Source organism: Hemitrygon akajei, chromosome 24 (genome assembly GCF_048418815.1).
Source record: "Hemitrygon akajei chromosome 24, sHemAka1.3, whole genome shotgun sequence".
Taxonomy (NCBI): Eukaryota; Metazoa; Chordata; class Chondrichthyes; order Myliobatiformes; family Dasyatidae; genus Hemitrygon; species Hemitrygon akajei.
In genome coordinates, this window is record NC_133147.1 from 2,587,116 (window position 1) to 2,614,151 (window position 27,036).

The 27,036-nt window shown below is 40.8% G+C and overlaps 1 protein-coding gene across 3 annotated transcripts in view; it reads left to right on the forward strand.

The window, feature by feature from the left end:
• LOC140715566 (uncharacterized) overlaps positions 1-24,861 on the forward strand; it is a 31,867-nt gene extending 7,006 nt beyond the window's left edge. Inside the window, exons 3-14 of one of the 3 annotated variants that reach the window (XM_073027919.1) lie at positions 2,023-2,316; positions 3,387-3,659; positions 6,594-6,866; positions 8,344-8,631; positions 10,813-11,109; positions 16,910-16,999; positions 19,100-19,127; positions 19,524-19,567; positions 20,268-20,295; positions 21,615-21,664; positions 22,585-22,625; positions 24,223-24,861. In XM_073027919.1, coding sequence (XP_072884020.1) covers positions 2,023-2,316; positions 3,387-3,659; positions 6,594-6,866; positions 8,344-8,631; positions 10,813-11,109; positions 16,910-16,999; positions 19,100-19,127; positions 19,524-19,567; positions 20,268-20,295; positions 21,615-21,664; positions 22,585-22,625; positions 24,223-24,288 — 1,772 coding nt within the window. In that variant the 3' untranslated portion in view covers positions 24,289-24,861. The other 2 variants (XR_012096161.1, XM_073027920.1) reach the window with 2 other exon arrangements.
• Positions 24,862-27,036: the final 2,175 nt, after the last annotated feature.

Here is a 27,036-nt window from a genome sequence, read left to right on the forward strand (position 1 = left end):
TTACTACTTTCTCTGCGTACTGCCATCTACTAGTAAGGTTAAAAGAGACTAGAATATTCTCGATCAGTGGCCTCTTTCTAAGATCAAGAAGGATTTATGACCAGAGTGAAGTTTCCAGTTACGCTACTTAGTTGTAGATGTCCACGCATTGCAATGGGAAACAGGATATAAAATTATTAATTCTGGGTCAAGATCACATTGTATTGATGGCTCATATTTACGTGAGGATCGTGTTTTAAGAAAAAGTTACATGTAAAGAATGCCAACGTGATTGACGACAAAGCACAATTAGCCAGCAGCATCTAATATCTATTTCAGAATGCTACTGCTGGCACAAGACGCCATTGCTGGGGCTTTTTCTCAGATCCTTCACCGTCTGAGATTTTTCTTTTTCTGAGATTTCTAGTCACAGTAAAGGCAGCAGATGACTATAGGAGTAAAATCTTATCTTTCATTCAATGAGGAGAGAAGAGATACACCAATAATTATCCAGGGGCATTTGAATTCACCATCAGTATATGATCTAAGGATTGAACTTAGTAAAACTTTGAAGGGCAGGATTAAAGAGAGGCAGTCAAAATAGGACTGTTCGTTATGATTTCTCTGCTAATAGATCAATAGTATTTTTAAAGTTAATTAAACATTTTGATGACAGGTCAGGTGACACATACTGTCCATGTGTACTGTGCTGAAGTATTTGACCTGTTCCTCCATAATAGCATGAGGAAAATATTTAAAACCCATTTGATATTAAAGGAGCTAGAAAAAAATCGAAGGTGGCTGAGAAAAACGATATAGATATGGGTGGAGGAGAGGTTCAGTTTTCTGAATGAAAGTGCGTGGACAAAGCTTGTATCAGAGCTATCGGTTCTGAGTTCAATGATATTTGTGGTATACAGTAATTATCTAGTTGTGAATATAAGAGAAATTGGTAGAAAGTTGGCGGATGGAGGTTGAGAGAATTGGTGTCTAAAGGTGTTACGTGACGTGTCTAACGGGGATTGCAGAAGGGCGCCGAAGAACGGCTTGATGGATGAAGATTTAAGGGATTCTACGATGGAGGAAGATTTAGGGGAAACATCGGCGGTCAGTGTTACGCTTCACAGCGTACTAATATACTCCCCGAAAATTCACGCAGTTCACGTTACTTCAATGTTCATATGTTCTTTCACATGCCCAGACTGAGATGACTTTTCAGATCGGTCATTATCCGATTGTTTCCTTCGCGAGTACCCCTTTCAGCTATTTTCCTTCCCTGAAACTTACCTTGTTGTTTTGAAATCATCCCTTTATTCTGACTGTTCGTTTTGCAGCAAACTGTTATTTTTAGCTGCCAACCCCAGTTCTTTCCGATCTTGGACGGTCTCGTCCCCATTTCTTGTATAAACGGTTTAACTACGATTGTTCTACTATTATTTTCTTTACTGTTTGCCATTGTCTTTTCATGCCTTTCTGCACACAAACAAATCTCAGCGGCTTAACTGCATTCAATTAGATCTTATAAGGCTTCAACTACAGAAGTGAGCTGGCCTATCGGTCGGTAGGCAGCTAAAACAAATACAATACGGGAAACTAAAAGAAAACGGTCTTATGATATGGTAGGGAAAGTAGGGAATAACATTCAATAGAACGGTGCTTAATATTTGTAGAATAGATTCCTGGAGAGAAAATTGAATCAAATTTAGCAAAAGAAAAACAAACAAATAAGTCTGGAGGTATTTGAAACTGAAATGACCATAAAAAATTAGAACACATTAACTTGTGAATTTCACATTTTAATTGTAATAATTATGTGCAGTCAGGGAGTGAAATGGAAACTATCGATGCATGTACTAGTATTATTTGCAAAAGATGAACAAAATCTAAGAAACTGCTCATATGCAAACAGGAAACTCGTGCAACATATCTAATCTCTGTGCAAAAGCCACGAACTGAACACATTCTGTTTACTTAGAATGAAATGAATGCGAGGTTCAACATTGCTCACTTTTTGACTCATATGAGTTTCTTTATGCCCTGCAGGCCTCGGTAAACTGCGCCTATCACCCGATCGTGCAGATAACTTTTATTTCGTGGGAGAATCGGTTACATTCACTTGTGAATCTAACTATCAATATTCATTCTGCGAGTTTGAATTGTTTCTTGGACAAAATGCGTTACTAACAAAGCCCCAAACAACAATTTCAGCAATAAACACGGTCCTATTTACCACCAAGGTTCTGCACAGATCATCCGAATATTACATATGCGTTCATAAAAGCAAGCTATCTCAGAAACCCATAGCGCGAAGTGAAACAGTTTCGATAAAAGTAATTGGTAAGTTTTAACTTAAGTCGATACGTGTGAACCCCACGTTATGTATGCATGTACATGATTGGAAACACAACATGTCCACCTTTCTCTGTAAGAAGTCTGTACATTCTCTCCGTGACTAATTGCATTCAATTCACAATTCGTCCTGTTCTTTGATTTTGCGTACGTACTCAGTCAATGAACATTGCGATCCCAGCACACACTCCATGTCTACATATGTCTGGTTTATGATGATCCCCATGTCTTTGCTTCGCGCCCCGTCCTCTCGTCTGCTGAATATTTACCTCATTAATAGGTGATTTCTTATCTGAAATTAACCGGAAAGAAAGTTGAGATGCAGAGAACTACATTAAACAAACAGCTCCAAGAAGTCACTTTATTCGGCTCTGGCGATTTAACAACCGTAATTTGCCTCAGTACAACAATAATTTCCTCTGTAATCCGCACTCTATCCATAACTTCGCTGGTCTTTCCCGTCAACTCTATAAACTCTGTGTCTGTCTCCAGAGTAAATATAGATGCAAAAATCAGTTTAAGATCTCCCCCATGACGTTCGTCTTCATGCATAGATAACCTCGCAGATCCTCAGGAAGAACAGTTTTCTCAGGTGCCCTCCGTTTGCTCTTAATACTGTGTATGTGTAGAGGCTCGTGGGATTCCCCTTCACATTATCTGCTTATGCAACCCCATACCTTTTTGGTCACCCCCACCTCCGGCATTTCTGACGCTGCTCAAATAGCTCATTTGTTCCTTGTTGCTTGAATTTGCTAAGCCTCTCCTTTTGCTTATTAACCGGGACATTAATATCTCTTGAAAACCAAGAGTATAGAATCCGGTTAGTCTTTCCTTTTATTCTGACAGTAGAATTTAAAAAAAAAACTGCTGTGAGAATTTCACATCTGTAGGCCTTCCATTTACGATGTAGATATGAAAATGTGCTGAAAATATCACTGTCAATTATTTTCAAGCTACTAAGGATCTTAAATCACTCTTCTACCCGTACACAAATGAATGTGGGATCTACCAGATACCACGATTTGAGTCACTTACACAACTTGCTCTTCCCCCGGCAGGTCAAAACGAACTGCGACTATCAGCTGACCGTGCGGATAAAGTGTATTTGAAAGGAGAATCGGTTAATTTCACCTGTGAGTCCAACGAGGCACATAAGCGCCGCGACTTTCAGTTGTCCGGTATGCGTCAATATTCTGCACAAGGCGACCTGGCAGATACTTCGAAGACAAACAAGGTTACCTTTGCCATCATGCCCGAAAAACCTGGAAAGCAGTTTTACTATTGTTCGTCACCCTTAGGACAGAGTACAGCAGAAGCAATAGAAATATTGGGTATGTCTATAGTTCTATAAATCTGACAGATTTATTTAATTTAATGAACACTTTTGATGTGAAGATACGTGGATGCATTATTGATTTTAAGTTCAGTGCAAAATCTTGAAAATGATCTATGTATCCGATATTGTTTTAGTTTTGCTGGACTAAAGTAGCGTCAGCAAATACAGGTCTCTTCCCAACCATCATGAGTAATATAATTTCATGGTTTTGATTTTCCCACCTCCTTCTACTACTTAGGAGGTCTATGAAACAAATATCTATATCGCAGAGATAAATACTACATCTTGTTCGACGCTCTTAGTTTCTCGTTACATTATCTTCCGAGTTGGCATCACTAGAAACATTTATACATGCAACGTTGATGATAAAACCACAACATACAGAATCAGAATTAGGCCTTTCTGCTCATCGAGTCTGCTCCGGCATTTTATCATGTCTGAGCCATTTCCCTCTCTGCTTGCTCGTCTCCCGGCTTACTCGTAACCCTTTCTGCCCTAAATAATCGATCATCTATCAACCTCTGCCTAAAATATAGCCAACGAATTGGCCTCTACAGCCACCTTTGGCAACGGATTCCACAGAATCATAGCTCTGTGGCTAAAGAAATTTCGACTCATCTCCGGTCTAGATGGGTGTCCCTGCATTGGGAGGCTTTGCACTCTGTTCCTAGACTTTCCCACCATAGGAAATATCATCTCCAAATTATTGATGCTTCCTTTGAATTCTCTCCAATGTTAGCATGCTGTTTCACGGATAAGGGACCCAAAACTCTTCCCAATACGCCGTGAGACTGTACCAGTGCTTCATAAGGTCTCATAATGATATCGTTGCTTTTATATTCTAGGTCTAATTTTCTGTATGCCGTCCTCTCCACAGATCCAACCTGCAGATTTACCTTTCAGGAATCCTAAGTCACTTCGAACATAATATGATTTTGTAATTTTCTCTCTATTTCGAAAATAGTCCACGCTCTTATTTCCTCTAATGTGCATGGACCATAAAACTCCCTACAGTGTTTCCATCTACCACTTCTCTTCCCATGCTCCTAATCTGTCGAAATCCTTCTGCATCCTCTCTGCTTTTTGAACTCTTTCTGTCCCTCCATAATACTTCGTGTTGTCCGTAAATCTGACCACAAAGCCATCAACTCCATCATCCTAAACATCGACAAAGAGAAGTAGACCCAGCAAAAACCATCCTGGAACATTAATCGTCCTGGGCAGGCAACCAGAAAAAGGCTCTATTTATCCCCACTCTTCGTCTCCCTCCAATCAGACAATGCTGTATCCGTGCCAATATTGTTTCATTAATATATTAAGATATTAGTTTGTGCATCAGCCTCATCGATGACTACGTGTCAAAGGACTTCTGAAAATCCAAGTACACAACATCCACCGATTCTTATTTCTCTACCCCGATTGTCATTTCCACAAAGAATCCTGCAGATTTGTAAGGCAAGATTTTCCGTCAAGGAAACGATTGTGTCGTCCGCCTATTTAATCATGTACCTCCAAGTACACCGGAAAAACATCCTTAACAATCGATTCCAAAATTTTCCCATCCAGTGAGGTGAAATTAACCGTCCAAGTGTCATTTGAAGTATCAGCATTATCTCCTTACTTTCCTTACTTTTACATTCTATTCCATTTGAAATAAATGTCAACAGTGAATTTGCCTTCTTTACTGTAGACTCACCCTGTAGGTTAACCTTCTGGGAGTCTTTCACGAGGGCTCCTAACTCCCTCTGCACCCTTGGTGTTTGAACTTTCTTCCCGTTTAAATAATAGTGACACACTATTGATCCTTTTTATTTTTTTACCAACATGCTGATTCGTACATTTCTCAACACTATTCCTTCTGTCACTTTTTTGCCCACTCTTCCAATTTGTCTAAATCCTGCTGCAATCGCATGACTTCCTCAGCACTACCTACCCCTCCACATATCTTCGCATCTGTAAACTTGGCCACAAAACTATCAAATATTTAAATCATTGATAAATTATATTAAAGTAGGAGTCTCAATACTGACCTCTGAGGAACACCACTAGTTACCGGCAGCAAAACAGAAAAGACCTCCTTAATTCCCACACGCTGTCTCCTGGCTGTCAGCCATTCCTCTACACAGGTTAGTTTCTTTCTGGAAGTCTATCGGTTTTTATCTTGCAAAGCAGCCCCATGTGTGGCACCATATCAACTGACTTCGGAAAATCCAAGTAAATGACATCGACTGCCTCTCCTTTGCCACCCTGCGTGTTACTTTCTTGAGGACCTCTAATAGATCTGTCAGGTCATATTCCCTTTCATAGTAACAATGCTGACTTTGAGTTATTTTAGTCTCTTTAGAATTTGAGTCTCTAAGTACCCCGAAACCTCATTCTTAATAATAGACTCCAACATTTTCTCAGCAACTGAGTTTCGACTAACTGGCCCATAATTTTCTCTCTTTGGTCTGTCTCCGTTGTTAAGGAGCGGAGTGGCATTTGCTAATATTCTAGTCCTCCGGGAGCATGCCAAAATCAAACAACTCTTGAACGAACATGACCAATGCATCCCTTATCTGTTCAGCAACTTCTCTCATGACCATGGGATGTAGTCCATTTGCTCCGAGTGACTTATCCACCTTAAGACCTTTGAGTTTGCCAAGCACGTAAGGTATAGATTTTTACTCCTCATGTAGGTGAAGTAATAATGTCAATTCAAATCAATTGAATTCACTTTTTCAAAGTTAATAGCAATGGTTTTTAAAAGCATCGCAATCATCCAACCTCCCACTCACTATACAGAGGAATGAACAGTCGACATTTGGGGAAGAGACCATTCATCAGGACCTGCTGAGTTCCTTCTGTGTTCTGTATCTGTTCCTCTTATAATTACATCACCAAGTTGTCGCTTTGTATGCCGTCTGAAAGTTTTCCTCTGTCCTCGCAGATACTCATGCAGTGCGAATATCAGCTGACCGTGAGGACAAAGTTTATTTGAAAGGGGAATCTGTAAAGTTCACTTGTGATTCCTACAGTAAACGTGCAGTCGAGTCGTTTGAACTGTATAAAGGAGGACAGCTTGCATCAACGTCACGCAAGACAGCCTCATCAAGGATTCAAACGGCCAACTTTAGTATCAGCGCGTTGAAAACTGGAATAAATTCCTACCAGTGTCGGGCAGGTTCAGTGTCCAGTCGGAAACTAAAGATAACAGTATTGGGTAAGTTAAAATTCTAATATTCTGGGAGAGTCCCGCTAAACCTGATACCCATTTTTGACATTAAGATTAAGATTAGCTTCATTTGTCTATGTATATTGAAACATAAAGTGACTGTCTTCGTTTATATTAATTCAAATCAGTGAGTATTGTACTATTCAACCCATGAGTGTCGCCATGTTTCCGACGGTAACCTGTACACCTTTGCAACGTGGCAAGAAACCAAAGCATACTCGGGAAACACACGTGTGCACGGAGAAAACATACAAATTCCTTATTGACTGCGGCGGAAATTGAACACAAATCGCTGATCTCAGGCATTCCATTAACTGCTACTCTACCGTGCCACGATGACAGGAGGGATGCAATTTCATTTTTCCCAAAAAATATGTTTCGTGCAAAACAAATGTTGTGCGCTGTTGGACCTTCTTTAATTGTCATACCAACATTGAAAATAATATCCAAATGTAGTGTGTTCCGTAATATATCAATTGTGCATTGCTCTTCGATCTAGTCCAGGAATGAATCAACGCATTCAACTGAGAAACACTGGTAGACCGCCCCTACATTCCAGTCGTTCCAGGTGCCATAATGTTCACAATTTCGGGACCTGTACGTAAGTACCAATTTGTGAATGAAGCTCCTGATCCTGCCAGTTATCTTAATTCTGGTGTCAAAGGTAAATGATCTAAAACGCGAAGGAATTCAGCAGGTCTCTTCAAAAGTAAAGTGCCTCGACCAAGGTCCACAGATAAGATGTAAACACCACTGAATTCGAAGTCGGCTGTGAGACGCAATTCAAGATCAACACTAAATATTAATTGAAGGTCAGACTGGAAGTATCACTTTAAAAGAACAAATCCAGTTTGCTCAGCCTCTTGGACGCAGCCATATTAGATGCAGCTGCAACAATTCCGCGAGGGACCTTCAATTTGTTTTGAATATTTGGAAGTCTTTGGCTCAACAATACACAGAGGAAGCATGGGCCTTTATCAGTGATGTATAACCCCCCGTAAGTATTTTACAGTACTTGTGCCCATTTTACTGTTCCAGCCATCACTGATCCAATTTCATCTGAAAACTAGAAGAAGTTCAGGGGTCGTGTGACTGCCAATCATCTGTTGTTGCAGATCTCATGCATTAGAGAAGGATGAACCTCGATTGCTGGTCGCTGGTGCTGTAAAGCGATAAGGGTAACTACTATGCTAGCGCCAATCATTGCCATCAATTAAAATAATATTGGATGACATAAACCAGATGGTATCCTTGAGATGAATAAAATTAACAGCAGCCATATTAGGAAGTAGCAACAACCTGAGTCATGAGCTATAGAAGCACAGCTGGAATCCATCTATTTTATAATTTAACCATTATGCTAATAGACTGGTAAAAGACTAAGAAATAGTTTTCCGTTAGTCAAACCATAGGAGTTTAGCCATGTGACATTTTGAGCATCGCTGAATAAACTTTCTTTCTGCAGCAGGTCTTGATAAACTGCGGCTTTCGGCTGATCGTGTGGATAGGGTATATTTAAGAGAGGACTTGATTGTATTAACCTGTGAAGCTAATAATCGGCGTAGTATCAAAAGTTTTCAATTGTATGATGGAGAACGACATTTAGCAGTCACCCCGGAAGAAATCGCTTCACCGTCAAACGCAGTCACCTTTACTCTCATGGACACTGAGTGTGGGCCACATAGCTATGTTTGTCTTTACACCGGCAATACATGTTCAGAGCAAAGCGACATTGTGAACATAACCGTAGTGGGTAAGTTTCAATTCCAGTCGATTTCGCAAAAAAAACTCTTTCATCTCATTCTAATGTTCGCTTTAATGAAAGCATGGCGTTGAAGGTTCGCACAAGAAGAGATGAGTTTAATGAGCTTTTTGGTTTCTAATATCTTTGCATTTATGCTTACAAGTAGGCTCAATGTGAATAAATCTATTTCCCAATTGATCTAAGTTCCATTGTAACGTGCCCTATTTAGCTAATTGAAACTGCTGGTTAGTTTTTCCCCCAATAGGCTATATATAATCTGTAGTTGTGCGAGGAAATAGTTGTATTGTTCAGGTCGGCTTTACTCCTTGGAGCATGCTTCACCAGTTTTTCTTCTTGAGTTGAACAGATTCCTTGAAGGAATACTGCTAGTTCCACTCGAAAGTTCAGCAGGGCCTGGTGCAGAGTTTTGTGGGTATTTTTTAAAAATGTTCGATACTCCACATCATCGTTCGTGCATGCAAATCCCTGAATCATCCGGTCTTCGCCAGTCCTCCGTCAAGATTTAAAAGCAGAGCTTCGCGTCAGTTTCACTGAGTTAGACAATCCACATCAAGGCTGCGTAAAAAAAAGCTATCATTAATCAGAACGCCGATTTAAGGCAGAGTTTCGCGGCAGTTTCTCTGAGTTGAGGAGCGGCAAATCAACATGAGGGATTCATTAGAAAGGGTAAATTAAATTATTTCAAGTTCAAGCGACGTGGCTATTGTTTTGGACACTCCCGTCTTTAAAATGGTTTTGGCCTATCAAGCTTAGGCAAGATCAGATTTGGGTGAGGTCAGTAGTTACTTATTTGTTCTTCATCTGTTCGGGCATAGTAAATTATTGAGAATGGCACCGGGGGCGGTGTTTCGTACTTGTGAAGCATGTGGAACGCCTGGGAGACCTCCAATCTCCCAGATAAGCACATATGCACGAGATGCATCGAGTTGCAGATCCTGTGAAAACTGATTAAGGAACTAGAGCTGCAGCTCGATGATCTTCCTCTAATACCAGAGATTTAACAGATGATAAACAAGAGCTAGAGGAAGGTAGTCGCCTCTCGGTTGCAGGAGGCAGATAACTGGGTACCTGTCAAGGAAAACATGGGAAACGCACAGCCAGTACCGTACACCTGTGGCCGTTCCCCTCCATAATAAGTTTATAATTTTAGATTCTATTGAGGAGGACTAGCTAACAGAAGGGAGCCAAAGTGACTGTGTCTGTGCAACTGAGTCTGTTGCTGTGGCTCGAAAAAGCACAGACGGAATGAAGACAGCAGTGTTTATAGGAGATTCCTTAGTTAGAGGAATAGAGACGATGGACGCGTTACAGCCATCTGAATGGTACGTTGCCTCCCGGTCCCAGGATCAGTGAATTCTCCAATGGGACCATGACATTCTCAATGGCGTGGGTGAGAAATCAGAAGGCTTGGTACATATTGGCAGCAATGACATAGGTTTACAAGGTGAAGAGGTCCTGAAGACAGATTCTGCCTAATCCGCTGAATTCCCCCAACATTTTGCATGTGTTACTTGGAATTCCAGCATCTGCAGATTTTGCTCCTAGGTATTATGGTCTTATGGTCTAATGGTCAAATCGACAGGTTGCGTCAATAACTTGCGCACATGAGAACGACCAACAATCGTCATAATTATATTTTCAGTGAAGGCAATAACCTCGGAAAACTTAAACTTTTTCAATACATCATGCTCACGTTGAATAATGTTTTAACGGGTATCAAACTCCGAGAGTTTAGGTGCACTAAAATTAACCACCTACAAAACAGAACGTTTAAATGGCTGATTCATCTGATTCACATAAATGAAAATTGATCAGGTTTAGAATCATTCCCTAGTTATTATCATATGGAAGTTGTTTTAAAGACTCAATAACGGTGACACGCGTCCAAGCAACGAGCTAATAACCAATCCATACGGTCTACCAACAAACCGTTAGCGAAATGGGTTTTTATACCACCTCGAATAAACTGTTGATCTTAAATCTGCACCGCTTTGAGGATACACACGTAACTCATATCTTTCAGCGTATTTCTTTCCTATGGCTACATGTTGCTCTTCGGCCCTCTTCCTAGGATGTTTCCCAGTTAATTGCATTGCATATCTGTTTTTTTTTCTATTTAGTCCCATGTCATACCGTGTGTTTACAGAAACGATAAACTTTTTTTCGCAGATTTGCCCATACCGCTGCTATCAGTGGTTTCCTCTGATGTCGTTCAAGGGGGAAAAGTTATCTTTATCTGCAGAAGTCCACAGGATTTCCCGAGAACAACATTCTATCTATATGAACACAGTGAATTAAATAATTCGGTGTGCAGCTCTTCCAACCCACAGAACAGTACAGTTAACTTCATAATACGGAATATAGATCGTAACAGGAGTGGGAATTACACCTGTGCTTACGAAGCTGTGGTAGAAGGAAGGCGGGTTACGTCGGCGCGGAGTAATTCTGTATATTTGTCTGTAAGAGGTGAGTAGAAGATGTTGGAGTACATTACTAAGGAAGAGATCTCGGGCTACTTGAAGGCGCGTGATAAAATAGGCCAAGATCAGCATGTTTTCCTTCAGAGGAAATCTTACCCAACAAATCTGTTGAAATTTTATGAGTAAATATTAGATAAGGTAGACAAAGGAGTGTCAGTTGTTTGCTTGGATTTTCACGAGGCTTTTGTTAAGGTGCCGGAATGAAGCTGCTTAACAAGATAAGAGCCGATGGTATTACAGAAAAAAAAAAATGCGAGCCTGTGTACAAGATTAGCTGATGGGCAGGAGGCAAAATGTCAAAATAAAGTGAGTGGCCTGTTCTGGCTGTTGCCGGTGATAAGTGGTATTCCTCAATAACATGTAGTGGGGCCGCTTCTTTTCACATGTTTATATCAAAGATTTGGATGACAGTATCAAAATCAAGTTTAATATCACCGCAAATGTCGTGAAATTTGTTAGTTTTACTGCAACAGTACAATGCAATGGGTGATAAATATTTTAAAAGTAAGTATATATGTGCCGTGCCTGTGTTTGCAATAAATAGTTAAATTAAAAGAATTAGTGCAAAAACAGAAAAAAATAAAGTAGTGAGGTAGTGTTCATGAGTTCGATGTCCATTCAGAAATCAGATATCAGAGGGAAAAAAACGTTTTTCCTGAATCGCTGGGTGTGTGCCTTCAGGCTTCTCTACGTCCTTCCAGATGGTAACAAGGAAAAGAGGGCATGTCTTGGGTAGTGCGGTTCTTTAATGACGGACGCCGTCTTTCTGATGCACCGCTCTTTGAAGATGTCTTGGATATTACGGAGGCTTGTGGCAATGATGGAGCTGACTAATTTTACCAATCTGTGCAATTTATTCAACCATTTGCGGCAGTGCCCCCTCCCCCATACCAGATGGTGTTGTAGCTAGTAAGATTGATCTCTACGGTACATCTGTAGAAGCTTTCCAGTGTCTTAGATGATAACCCAAATCACCTCTGACTACTAATCAAATATAGCTACTGTCTTGCGTTATTTATAGTTGCATCAATATGTTAGGACGAGGTTATATGCGCAGAGATATTGGGACCCAAGTACCTGAAAATTCTCATTTTCTCCACTTCTGATCTTTTTATGAGGATTGGTTTATGTTCTCTCATCATACTCTCGCTGAAGTCCATATTCAGCTGTTTGGTCTTACTGAAGTTGAGTGCAACGTCAATTAATTAATGGCCAAGTTTTCAGACGATACAAAGGTAGACGGCGGAAATTATAGTGCTAAGAAAGCAAAGAGTCTGCAGAAGTACTTCAAAGTTTGGTGGAATAGTCAAAAAAGTGGCAGATGCTCTTTCGTAGCAGGAACTGAGGCTCAGACTATTTTTTCAACAGGGAGAAAATTCAAAATTCAGAGCTGTAAATGGACTTGGGAGTCATGGTTCATGATTCCCTAAATATTAACTTGTAGATTGAGTGGGTTGTAAGGAAAGTACGTGCACTGTGAACATTAATTTCCAGAGAACTAGAACATAGGAGCAGGAGTATGATCCTCCGGCTTTATAAGGCACCGGTCAGATCTCACTTGGCGTATTGTGCGCAGTTTTGGATGCCTTACCTGAGAAAAGATGTGCAGGCATTAAAGAGGATCGAGGTGAGGTTCATGAGAATAATTTGGGAATGAAGGGGTTAACGTATGAGGAACGGTCGATTGCTTAGGGTCTGTATTTGAAATTCAGATACTGAGTTGAGAAGAATGAGGGGTGGATTTCGTTGAAACCTATAGAATGTTGAAAGGCTTCAATTGAAACATCGAAAACCTACAGCACAATACAGGCCCTACTGCCCACAAAGCTGTGCCGAACATATCCGTACCTTAGAACTTCCTATGCTTTACCCATAGCCCTCTATTTTTCTAAGTGCCATGTAGCCATCCAGCAGTCTCTTAAAAGAACCTGTAATTTCCGCCTCGACCACCGCCGCGGGCAGCCCACGCACTCACCACTGTCTGCGTAAAAAAATTATGCCTGATATTTCCTCTATACCTAGCCCCAAGCACCTTAAATCTATGCCGTCCCGTGCTAACCATTTCAGACCTTGGGAAAAGCCTCTGACTATACACACGATCAATGCTTCTCATCATCTTGCACACCTTTATCAGGTCACCCCTCATCCTCCGTCGCTCCAAGGAGAAAAGACCGAGTTCAGTCAACCTATTTTCATAAGGCATGTTCCACAATCCAGACAACATTCTTGTAAATCTCCTCTGCACACTTTCTATGGTTTCCACGTCCTTCGTGTAGTGAGGCAACCAGAACTGAGCACAGTACTCCAAGTGGGGTCTGATCAGGGTCCTTATATATTTGCAACATTACCTCTAGGCTCTTATACACAATCTCACGATTGATGAAAGCCAATGCACTGTATGCCTTCGTAACCACAGAGTCAGCCTGCGTAGTAGCTTTGAGTGTCCTATGGACTCCGACCTCAGGATCCCTCTGATCGACAACAGTGCCAAGAGTCTTGCCATTAATGCTATAATCTGCCATTAGATTTGACCTCCCAAAATGAATCACCACACACTTATCTGGATTGAACTCCTTCTGCCACTTCTCAGCACAGTTTTGCATCCTAACAATGTCCCGTTGTAACCTCTGACAGTCCTCCACACTATCCACAACACCCCTAACCTTTCTGTCATCAGCAAACTTACTGACCCATCCCAACAATTCCTCATTCAGATCATTTATTTTTAAAAAGTCACAGATTAGGGGTCCAAGAACAGATCCCCGAGACACCGACCTTCGTGCAGAATATGACCCATCTACAGCCAATCTTTGCCTTCTGTGGGCAAGCCAATTCTGAATCCACAAAGCAAGGTCCTCTTGGATCCCATGCCTCCTTACTTTCTCAATAGACCTTGCATCCGGTACGTTATCTAACGCCTTGCTAAAATCCATATGCACTACATCTACTGCTCTACCTTCATCAATGTGTTTAGTCACATCCTGAAATAGTTCAAACAGGCTCGTAAGGCCTTTGACAAAGCCATGCTGACTATTTCTAATCATATTTTGCCTCTCCAAGTGTTCATAAATCCTGCCTCTCAGGATCCTCTCCATCAACTTACAACCACTGAAGTAAGAATCCCTGGCCTATAATTTCCTGGGCTATCCCTACTCCCTTTCTTGAATAAGGGAACAACGTCCACAATCCTTCAACCAAGTCTTCCACAAGAGGAGGTCATGGGGAAGGGAATGGGAATCGGATTTAAAATATTTGTTCACCCACTTGTGGTGATGGTTGCGGGGGTTTTCGACAGAGCGGTTTCCCCATTTACAAGGAGTCCCACCAATGTGGAAGATGTCCGATCAGGCTTCCTAACTCCAATAGAGTGGCATTCAATGTAGAAGCATATCAGTCACGAGTGAGTCAATAACTGCGATAGCAGATGTACTTTGTTTTCCTCCCGGTCATACACAAGCAGAGAGTGCTGGGGACATGTGTTGGAATGTGGCCTTCTGTAATTTGGGAATCAGGGAGGGTGCTGAAATACCTTCCAATCCTCAGAGACATAGATAGGGCGGTGGCGGTCTGAACACAGGTAAATTATTTGGGGCGGGATGGTAGCATAGTGGTTAGCACAACGCTTTATAGCACAGGCAACCCAGGTTAAATTCCCGCCCCTGCCTGTAAGGAGCTTGTATCCTTCCCCCTGGCAGCATAGGTTTCCTTTGGGTGCTCTGGGTTCCTCCCACAGTTCAAAGAGGTTATTTGGTTTATAAATTGCCCCGTAATTTGACTAGTCTTAAATTAAGGGATTGGTTGGTGGCGTGGCTCGAGGTGCCGGAGGACCAATTCTACGCTGTATCTCATTTCAACAAATGTGATTGAGTTATCGAATACAACAGGGCAGAACAGTGGATATGGTATGTAAGAACAGAGATGCCAGAATAAAATGATATAAAGCTTCCTTTCGTAACGCTTCGACTGCTGCATATCTCGCCACACCACTCGAGAAGATTTTTTACACTCAGCAAGTGGCTGCAGTTTGGAACACTCTGATGTCATGACGTAAGAAGACATTTAATAAAAATACAAGAAGAGCGCTTTATAGTCGAAGTACATAATGCTACAAGCCAATACGGATGCAATTTTTGTAGCTCTGAACGAGGTTTTGGATTTTCTGAACAGCGGGGCCTACATCAGGCTGTTGTTTTGTGGATCTGAATATTGCACCTCTCTGACAACCATCACACGCTCACCTCATCGATACTTGCTTAGTCCGCTGCTCTGTTCTCTCTACACACATGAATGTGTGGCCAGGCACAGCTGAAACGCTATCCATCTATCATATTGCCCATGACAGAACTGTTATCAGTAGAATCTCAGATGGAGACGAGCAGGAGTATAGGAGTGAGACAGATCGGTTGGTTGAGTGGTGTCATGACAACAACGTTGCTTTCAAAGTTAGTAAAATTAAGTAATCGATTGCAACCTTCAGGAGGGGAAGTCAAGAGAACACGCACCAGCCGTTGTCGATGGATTGGCAGTGAAAGAGTTAAGCATTTTTAAGTTCTTGAGTGTCAACATCTCTGAAGAGCAATCTGGGCCGCAACGTGTTGATGTAATTACGAACACGCACGGCAACAGTGTATATTTCATTAGGTGACAGAGGAGATTTGGTGAGCCACTGAAAGCTCTGGCAGATGTACTGTTTTTCTAACTGGTAGCATTGCCGTTTTGTATAGAAAAGTCACTGAGCAGTGTCTGAAACAGCTACAGAGGGTTGCAAGAGCAGCCTGCTCTATCCTGGGTACTAGATTCACCACCACCAGGAGACCTTCAAAAGAGATACCTGAAAAAACGGAATCCATCCCTAGGGACACTCACCAACCAGGATCATCATCAACCAGGAAATGCTTTCCTCTCACTACTACCATCGGAGAGGAGGAACATGAACCTAAAAACACACACTCACTATTCAAGAAACATCTTTTCCCACTCTATCATCAGATCTATGAACAGCCCAATTACCGATGAACACAGCCTCGCTATTTGGCTCTCTTTTTGTATTGTTTCTTCAATTCTTATTTCCATTTATATTTATATTTTTATTGTAACTTATAGTAATTTATGCATTGTACTGCACTACTACCGCAAAACGACAAAGTTCACGACATTTGTCATTAGTATTAGATCTGATTCTGATTCCAAGTCTAAAGCAGTTTGTGTGTGTGTGTGTGTGTGTGTGTGTGTGCACGCGCGCGCGTATGTGTGTGGTCAGAGAGGCTCCGATATCGTTTCCCAAATTCCACAAGTCGGAGTTGAAATAAAAGCATAAAATAGTGGAAACACAGTGCACACCATATTATATTCATAGCAATTAATTAACACTGTATGTTTCGGGGCAGTGGGACATAGATTCTTGCGCTCTCAAGCGGAAAATGCATATAGTTCTACGATTGTTCGCCCAGTCCATTCCTGCATTGGTGCTCTTCAATCGAGCAGACGAAATGAAGGTGAGAGTTGCTGTCCATTAAAGTTTGAAATGCCTTCGCGTCTTGGTGCAATAAATTCAGGGTTAATTACTCAGCTTATATCAGTGACTTAGTAGACATCGATCAGTTAAAACTGCCCTCAGGATACTTAACTGTCATTTTTCCGCCCACCCGCTCCCTAGTTACTCCCTCATTTCGTTCAGAACTCTTCGTCCAGAAAGCACTTCAAGTTCTCAATATAGCACACTAAAGACTATTAAACGACGATCGCCGACGGAATGTATTTTGATATATTTAATATTCTATGCTAAGGTAAATACATTTGGGAATGGATTCCAATTTCTGCTGTCGTCACGCTCCTCGTAGTCTGTGCTATAGTGGGCATCTACTGCTGGAAAAATGGTAGGTTAGTTCATGCGAGTAAGCTTTATTACAATTAACTGCAACCATGTGTTTCACCTTGCTAGCACATAATGTACAGTACTGAAAAATTCTCTTTTGAGATTAAAAATGTATACTGAGAAAAATATGTATAGATGGGTAATATTCCGAAATTTGATTTGCAGGAAGAAAGAACTGACATTAGTTAGCATGACAAAAACGCAGAATCGTTGACATTTCTAAATTTGGTTCAATTTCTACTTCCGATCCTACTTGCGTGGACTTGGCTGTTCTGCATTTAACCAGTCTGGCTTCCACTCATGGCATGGTTTATCTTAGGAGTACAGATTGATGACGGTTTTGACAAATGCAAATATTCCTACTGTGTAAATGAATGGCAGAACCAAAGAAAGAGTTAATTGGAATGTTGGGAGATTAAAGTGGGAATGGTTTAAACGTGTGCTTTAAGGGCGGCGCGGACTTGCTGAGTCGACGAGTCTCAATTCGGTAGCATGTATTATTTCGAAGAACAGATATTGGGCAAATTTTATTCACTGTATGGATCAATAATAATACAACTAGATGAGTTAAAATTCACATTTCAATTATTAAGCTGTATCTAGCACTGTATCCGAATTTACAGATGGCTCCCTTCCATCTGCTCGGCATCCGATGCTTTCCCCTGGCCAGTTCAGGGTATTTGCAAATAAAGAAGACGACACACTTGTTCAAAGCCGCAAAAAAACCAAAACATTTTATTCGAACTAGCACAAATACAATACAGAAAGGAAAATAAAACAAATTTATATAATAGTAGCAGCACAGCATTCAAAATAATCTCTCTCTCTCTCTCTCTCTCTCTCTCTCTCTCTCTCTCTCTCTCTCTCTCTCTCTCTCTCTCTCTCTCTCTCTCTCTCTCTCTCTCTCTCTCTCTCTCTCTCTCTCTCTCCGTTTCCAATCTTTTCCTTTCCTTACCCCAGAACTAGTTACCAGCCATGACCGATACCCTTTTATGCCCTTGCACCGGCACTTTTCAAAGGATTTGGTACAAGCATCTGCACAATAACCTCACCACCTCACCTTCCGTCAAAAACATGTTTCCTCCATTTCCCACCATTAGGACTGTGGACTAATACTCCCTTAACTGTTTCAAAACATTACTGTCGACTGGCTGTCTTGTATTTTCTTAAACAACCCACTCCAAACTAACACCATTTTATTTTTGCTAATGTATCAATGAGAAACAATATTTAAATGTTCCCTTACACTGATGCACCCATACTTGAATCCGCTGCTCTTTATTTTTGAGTGAACTAGTCGGAGATAATACTCAATTCTATTTAAGCTATAGGTTTTCAGCAAGACGATCAAGTCTACGAGATATCAGATCGATCAGTCAACTAATTTCTTTCCAAATCCGCTCAGCAATTCTGTACCACTGAGTCTTAGAGGTAGCTCAACATTCTTTCACAATGCAAGCCGGACCAATCCTGGTCTCTTCCTTTCAACGCGCTGCTCTTTTACATTACCGATCCGCACTCACTCTTCTCTGACTAACATGATGGCGTTTTTCCCTTCTGCGGCTCAAATCGGACACATAAACCTTTTGGTATCCATGGATGCTCAAAGGCATGCCGTGTGTTTCCAGTATGTAATGCTTATATTTCAGTTTTCATCATCCGCAAAGTTTTATAGTAGTCCTTATTATATTTAATATTTTATGAACTCAGACAATAGTAATGTTTTACTTAAACCTTATAGATTAATGGCAGACTTATTATACCGTGCACTAATTATTGATATTCAAAATTACTTCCAACTAACTGCAAACAGTTTGTGCGTTCTTCCTGCAATCGTGTGAGCTTCCTCTGGGTATTCTATTTTTTCCCACAATCCAAACACATACTAGTTGGTAGGTTAATTGGTCATTGCAAATTGTCCCGTGATTAGGCTAGGTCTAGATTGGGGTTACCTGGCGGTCCGGTATGAAGAACTAGTATAGGCCTGTTCTGCATTGGGTCTCATTACATAAACAATAAATAAAAATCTGTTTTTAAAACAATATTTGTTTTTTTTTTTCCATTTAATATTTACAGTATGTTACTGTTATGTCGCCCACAGGGAAGATAAGAAGTCGTAGTGGAAAGAAGTGAGTACAAAATTTCCGAGGCCTGCGTGGAATAAATACCCATCATTTTCATCAAATTGAATAACTTACCTGCATATTAAAAGTCATTGTATCATATAAAATGGCCACACGTTCCTCATAAACCCTATATCTTTAAACATTTCCACGTTAACCAAGTCTGACATTTCCAATATTTCCCACAATGGTTCATAATTTCACGCTTCGCATTTATTGAATCTGCCATGGTCTGCGCCATTCACATATATCTTCCTGCGTCCGTGCTTATCTGTATCCTCCTTAAAAATAATGCGTGCTCTTTAGTATATGTGGTGACACAATTCTTGTCTGAAAACGATTTTACTATAACATTTGCCTTGTCAATTAAAATGAAATGTTTGTTGATTTTATTGTTTTAAGGACAGGATCATCTGCTGAAGACAACGTATATGCCAACATCACTCGTAAGTTTCATGTTGAATAACGCTTACGGAAGGTGTGTTTTAGTTAACAGGTGATATAGCACAACGGTTACAATTCAATTTCTGAAATTCTCCTGTGTCTGCAATCAGCAGGATGTCATTCGGTCTGCTCTTAATCACATTCACTATTAACATATGATATTTGTGTCTGTCTTTTACGAAAAATAACCGTGATGAAAAGTTAAATGCTTGTCGCTGTGTTATCCATTAATTGAATGCTGACTATAATTCATAGATGACAGACATGCGGAGAGTATTTGAAAGACGCATCAAGTATATCAATGAACAACTATGGGAGGTCAACAGAAACAAAGAATCACATCTAATAGAGAATATTGCAAAAGCGCAAACACTCTAGTGGGATCTCAGGAAAGGAGACCGATCTGAACGCTTGAACCTGTTCTACGCTGTCATGCATGCTGATGATTCACTGAGTGTTTGGGGAATTTGCAGTTTACCTTTCAGGTTCACCCAGCGCTTTACATTTGTTTTAGACCAGTCTCTTTCATCTTCCACTGGGTTGATTTAAATCTGAAGTTGTCCTTAGTGGTGAATTGTACGTTGACTTCATTTTGAAAGAATGAGCTCAGATTTGTTTTATTCAATTAAGTTTCCTATCCGGCGTAGTTGCTAAATTACATTACCTTTGTAAAATTATCATTCATCTCTGCGCCTTTTACAGCTGACGACCGGGATCATGGAAATCAGAGGTAAGAACATCTTTTCAATTGGAACGCAGGTGCATAAAGCTCCGGGACAAGCACACCGGAATATCTATTTTTTTCAATCTAGTATTTCTGATTACTTGGGCAAAAGGTTTTTAAGCATGTATGACAATCCCAAGCATTCAGCCAATCATATTCAGTTGTAATTCCCGGAAAGGAATTTGTATCAATTAATTTGTCTGCTTGGGTCTTGGTACTGTTGAAAAGGCTGAAGTAATTATGCAAACAAACCACTCCCCTTATCATTTGCCTACTGACTTGCTTTCACTCTCCTCATTCAAAGCTGTATTAGATCCCTTTATAAATCATTCTGGTGCTGCATGTGGCATCGCTTGGAGAAGAGTTCTCTCTCTGCCTCTTTACTCTCCTCTTTCTCTCCAGCTCTCTCCCAAGTCCACTTGGTCTGCAAGGTTGGATGAATATATATGATGTGGAATTAAGTTAATGTGCTGGAGTCGTCGGTTGTCTTCTGTGCGCCCTCCTCTACGTTAGTGACACCCGTCCTAAATTGAGGGACTGCTTCATCGAGCACCTTCTCTCAGCCACAAAAGCAGAACTTCCCGGTGGCCAAACATTTTAATTCTGAATTTGCATTCCCTTTCCGCCATGCGGTTTATGTGCCGCCTCTTGTGCCAAGATGAGGCTACCACTCAGGTTGGAGGAGCAACACTTTGTGATCCGTCTGGGTAGCTTCTAACCTGATGGCATGAAAAGCGGTTTCTCCTTCCAGTAAAAAAGTATTCTTACACCCGCCCCGTCTTCCTCCGTTACCCACTCAGACATTTTACTTCTTCTCGCCTGCCTGTCACTTACCCCTGCGCCCCCCTCCCCACTTCACTCATCGTCCCATGCTACTCCACTAACAGGTACTTTCTTCACCAGCCTTTTACCTTTCCCGCACACATCGCTTCACCTATCACCTTCCAGCTGGTCTCATTCCCTCTCCAAATTTTTATTCAGACGTATTCCCCCTTCGTTCTTTGTCCTGAAGTAGGGTCTCGGACTCTTTATTCATTTCCATAGATGTCGCCTAACACCTGTTAATACTTTGGTATTTTACAGATCAGCCCAATTTGTTTGAATACATTTGCTTCCTCCTTGACAATTAACCCGACATTCTTGATCTTAACTTGCAAGGTGTTTTCCATTGACTGCAATACTTTTAAACAGAGGTCCCAACCTGGGGTCCATGGACCCTTAGCTGAATTGCATTTGTCAATGGCATAACAAAGGTTGGGAACCCTTGATTTAAAAAGTTCCCTCTACGAAGTAAGATGACTGATATCAGAACATTTCATTTTAAGGGAAGCTCTGACGCCGTCGGAAGACCGAGGAGGTGATGACAACGTTGTCTGTATGTTCTATGTTACATTTCTTGTTCAGTATTCTAGTGTTTAGATTAGTCTGTGTAGCATTTCATAAATCATAAATCAATGTGGTCAAATTGAAAACGCAATCTCCACACAATTATCAATGGAAGTCAGTATTGAATCAGTATTTTTAGATCTGTGAAGGAGTCAGTGAGGACACTTCATAATTTGAAAACTACCCGCTCGTTATGGGGATTGCTGGAAATGTTTAAACTCAACGATGACCGTAAAGAATTTTCTTTCTTTAAATTCATAGTGACCTCAGGGAAGAGTTTCGGTCTTATTGAATTAGGGATGTCCTGATGTTATGAATCGACTCCTCTGTTTGATGCGCCCTACATTACAATCTTGATAATCACTGGAAAAAGAAGGGAACATATATCTTGTATTCTTGCTTCCAAGTTAAGAGTGAATATGGGCCACAGAGTAACCGATATTTGGTTGTGGTGGGGGGAGGAGTGCGGGCGAGGACATTAGCCCAGTTGATCGCTGTCACAGCTCCAGTTACTCATCTTGAATTCTGACCTACGGTTCTTCTTGTCTGGAGTTTGCACTATCTCATTATGATCGCGTTTCAAAGAGACTGGTAGGGCGAAACATTAATCACCCAGTTTAAATGTATGCAAATGTGTAGAAGGCAGAATCTGGAAGGATGGGGAGTTTGATGGGAATGTAGAAGAGCTTCAGAAATAGGAAAAGGACAGACTGCATTCAATGGACTGCATTCAATTATCTTTTAACCCGGTTGAAATATGTAAGTAACTAAGTTTGGTTATTGACAAAACTTAACCAAGTGTGAAAAAGAAATAAGCATCACCCGAGAAAGATTGCAAACGTTCTTCTGTATGCATAAAAGAAAGTGCTTAATATATTTATGCACTTTTCATTTCTTAATCTGTTCTAGATGCTGATATTACGATAGATCTTCAAACCAAGAAAAGGAAAGTAAGTTTAAAATTATATTTCGATAATAATTTCGATTTAGATGTTTGCTGCAAAAAAAACCTCCCATGAATACAGCATAGAATACAGAACATAGGACAGTACAAATCCTTCAAGCTACAATATTGCGCCCCAGCTATACCTACTCCAAAGTCAATCCAACCCTACACTCCTACGCAGCATTATTTTTCTTCATCTTCTTTTGGTTAAGCCTATCGCCCCTAATGGGTCGTAGACATCCGAATGCAGATCGCTGGCCTGCGCAGTCCTAGGATGTTCGAGGGGTTTTCGATCCTGTAGCTTCCGCTTTACCCGCGCAACATTAAATGTCTTTGATAGGGAGATCATTCATATCCAGGGAATGAGATTGTTGGAGTTCCTGTTGGCGTTTCTGTAACTCGGGATTGTTACGAGATGCGGCTGCTTGCCGCATACTCTTCCTTCTTGTTTTTGCAGCAGGACCTGGGACCGCCGAAGCTGGAGTTCTTTCACCAATGTTTCGATTTAAGAATCATTTTCTCTTAAATGTTCCGAATGTATCTTCCTCTTAAAATAATCTAATGCTTTACTGGCGTATATAATGAATAAACTCATCTCGCGCTTCCAACTATAAGCATGAGAAGATTTTATTCGTATCTTCCTCCACTACCACCCCCAGTTGCGTATTCCACGCGTCTGTCGCTCTCCGTATATAAAATATATTTCAAAAATATCCTCTGATAAACCCGTTTCCATCTACTATGCCCGTTGGAAGTAGCCATTTTCGTCCCCGGAATAAGTTTCTGGTAGTCCACTCTATTTATGCCTCATTATATTGTACAAAGTCACCATTCATCCTCCTTCACTCCAAAGGTAAAACCATTAGGTCGTTTAACGTTTCTTCATGACGCATGTTCTCTAACCTAGGGAGCATCCTGGTAAATTTCCTCTGCAGCTTCCTTAAAGCTTCCTACGTCTTTCCTATAATGGTTTGACCAGAACTGAGCATAATACTTAAAAGTCGGTCCATGGCCTGAATGGGAAAAGTACCCCTTCGGTTTACGAACGAAAATTCCCGTTATTTTTAATCTCTGTTGAGTAAAATCATGAAGTGAGAAATCAGAGCATTTTTAGAGTGGGGCGATGAAATAACGACATATATCTTTGATTTCACGTATTACACAAGCCATGCTATTTGAAATCGATTCTTATGCTGTTTCGTGCAACATCGCGCTGCGAGAAAGAGAAAAGTACAGTCAGCGATTCAATAACACGTCATATTGCGGTCGAGTCACGCCTATACCACCTAAAATATGAGCTTTACTGTGCTCTGTAGTTAAGTCCTGGCGTACTTATTGGTGAGTATTTGACGTCAGTAGACTCGGTTCATTCGATGACCTCCCAGGTGTACTTAACGGGCGTTATTCTTGCTATCATTCGAAAAAAAAAATTGTGGGGCAATTTCGTACCAAACAGTAATCGCTGGATGCAGAACCAGCCTTTATAGAAGCTCAAAATATCGTATATTTATTATTTCCTCATTGGATAGAATGTCCTTCATCTGTTAACTGAATTACCGAAATCAAATCCGCTATTTAACCAATTAAACTACTCTCCTTAGAAACATCAAGACAACTTTGAATTCCGCAATGATGATGGATTGGTCTATGCAGCAGTGAAGCAATAGACGTCTTACGAGTTCTCGGGAATCATGTGACCAACTTACGGGCGTGTTCGGTAACGATCAACGCATTGACCATGGGGATTGTAAACTAGTGTTGAAAGAGATGAATGCGCTACTCAGATTTTCTAACGCCCTTCTGACACGTAGCTTCACTCGCGACTCCTTGCCCGACTGCCAGTGAAGAAAGAAGATGATGGCGCCGTCTTTAATCCATTGATTCGTCAGAACCTGCCGTCTGAGTTGTTGTTCAATAGCTAGCGGTGATCACATGGGCAAGAGAAACTGTTCGGCCCTAAAACATTATCCCGCCGAACCGTATAACCGAATCATCCATACTAAAGGTATATTGATGCTCTCTCCCCTTTCGCATTAACAGCTTGTAGTCCGATATCCAGAGTTTGAAATCGGCTCCAAATGCATTGCAATGAAGTGCACGATTGCATCAGTATTACGTCAGTCGGACCCCGGGTCCTTTTTAGAATTTCGTTGTCTTGTATCTGCTAATTTACCGCTCAACCACCTCTTTTTCTTCTAACCTGACATTATACAAATCAACAAAAAATAAAGATCCTAATGCATTTATGTTACGTACCCCGTAAATGGGTGTCTAACCAGCAGAGAAAGAAGAATCCGTTGGAGTCTGGTGGTACCAAACTAAAGGAGTTTATTAATAAAAATTAGCAAAACCATATCATAATGCAAATATACATATAAAACAAGTTAGCAGTAATAAACATAAAAGTGTAGGAATAATAATAATAATCAATAATAAACAAGCTCTATCGATGTCTAGGGGTAAATAAATTGTCTTATAATATAAAGTTCAGTTCAGTTCATGAATGCTGTTGTAGGTATGGTTGTTGTATTGTAATCGTTGACGAGAGAGAGAGAGAGAGAGAGAGAGAGAGAGAGAGAGAGAGAGAGAGAGAGAGAGAGAGAGAGAGAGAGAGAGAGAGAGAGAGAGAGAGAGAGAGAGAGAGAGAGAGAGAGAGAGAGAGAGCGGGAGAGAGAGATGTAACAGCTACAGCAGCCAACCCTTCCTTTGCTTTCTTAATCCGTCGTATTGTTGTTATGGTGGTCATTCAGTTATGACCCCGCTTGGTCTTCAGCCAGACCCAGACCGTTCCTCGGTGGTGGACTCGTCACTCTGGCATGAGTGGACATACACACAAGTCCCCACCGGCCCTGCTTTTATACTGATAGCCTTATTGACCGACCTCTTGGCTCCTGGTTCGGTCTTCGAAGCCCCCACCTTTCTTGTGGGCTCCAACACTCAATCAGTGTCCATTGGCGTGTCTAGAGGGTGTCTCTCCAAACTTGCCTTTTATCCCTACTCACGGGGTCTCAGCTGTCCATCAATCCTGAATGACCTGTGTCCATCAAACAAGGCCACTCCTTCAGTCCACTGAGAATGTTTATGAGCAAAACTATTGTCCTTGCAGCGAGACAGTAAATAATTCTAAAAGGAGTCACAATACAGTTAATCAGCAATTTCCCCCTCTCTCTTGTCTATCGCCGATGTTCTTGCCTGTTTTTTGTCTCTCTTTCTCATGGTCAACATAACAACAGTAATAGTTCGTGGTTCTCAGGAGGGGGAGTTGGGATTCGTCAACCCTTCACCCCATTGTCCATCAGGTCTGTTTCATCACTCATAACACCCCCATCCTTCTGGGAATTTTCACCAGGGCGAAAATTAACTAAGAAAACACTGAATTACAGAGTTTAACAAAATACAAAAGTTGTCTTAACAACAAGAATAATACAGATACACATTCAAGTTAACATCCAGGAAAACAATCAGAAATTACATTGTCACTCCCCTTCACATGTTGTATTTTAATATCGAATTCCTGTAACAACAGATTCCAATTTAATAACCGCCTAATCTTTATTTTTCATTATTAGCGAAAAAAATACTAAACGGGTTGTGTTCTTAGCTTAGGTGTATACTACAAAGTGTGAACCAATACATGTGTGATCATAATGTAGTTACGTTACAAAAGTTTGTGCAAATACTAATCTCTATTTTACTTTTAAAACTTAACATTCAAACAGTCATGATGTTGTCTTTATTATTCACATGCTTTGTTAAATTCCCTCAAAACCAGATCCTGTTGTTCAAAGTGGCACTTGGTCAACCTTTGTCCCTTTTCCACTTAACTCTGACGTAGTTTAGTTTGCTCACCAGTGTGGAATAGGCCTTCATAGGCTCCTTTCACAGGAGCTATCTTATCACCAGTGTTTTCCAAACTTAGCCCATTTGCTGAACTTCCACACAATTCGTTAATTTGAAGCAAGTCATTAATTTTATCTACAGGATCTTTCATTCTATTTGTTTTAATTTAACAGCAGCAGATGATCCCTCTTGGTCAAAACAATATTTCAAGTTCTGCGTCTCTAAATCAGATACTTGAATAACATCACCAAGTTGTTTATCTTTGGATTTCCAAACAAACTGTAATTGATCCACAGGCACCTTGTTAACAAGCCATTGTTCGGTTAACGGTCTCTTCCCTTTTGTCAATCCTTCTAAAACCAATTCAGACTTTAAATTTTCTTTATTCAATTTAGGAACAACACCTTTCCCTTCTCCTTGAATAATATTCACATCACCAGCTTTCATCTCATCATTAACTTTTAACACACCTTCTAACACAAACAACTGAGAATTCTCACTTTCCACTGGTACCAAGGTTAACCCTTTCTTCACTGAACCAAGTTCACAACTGAACCAAAAGAACTGCATTCCTT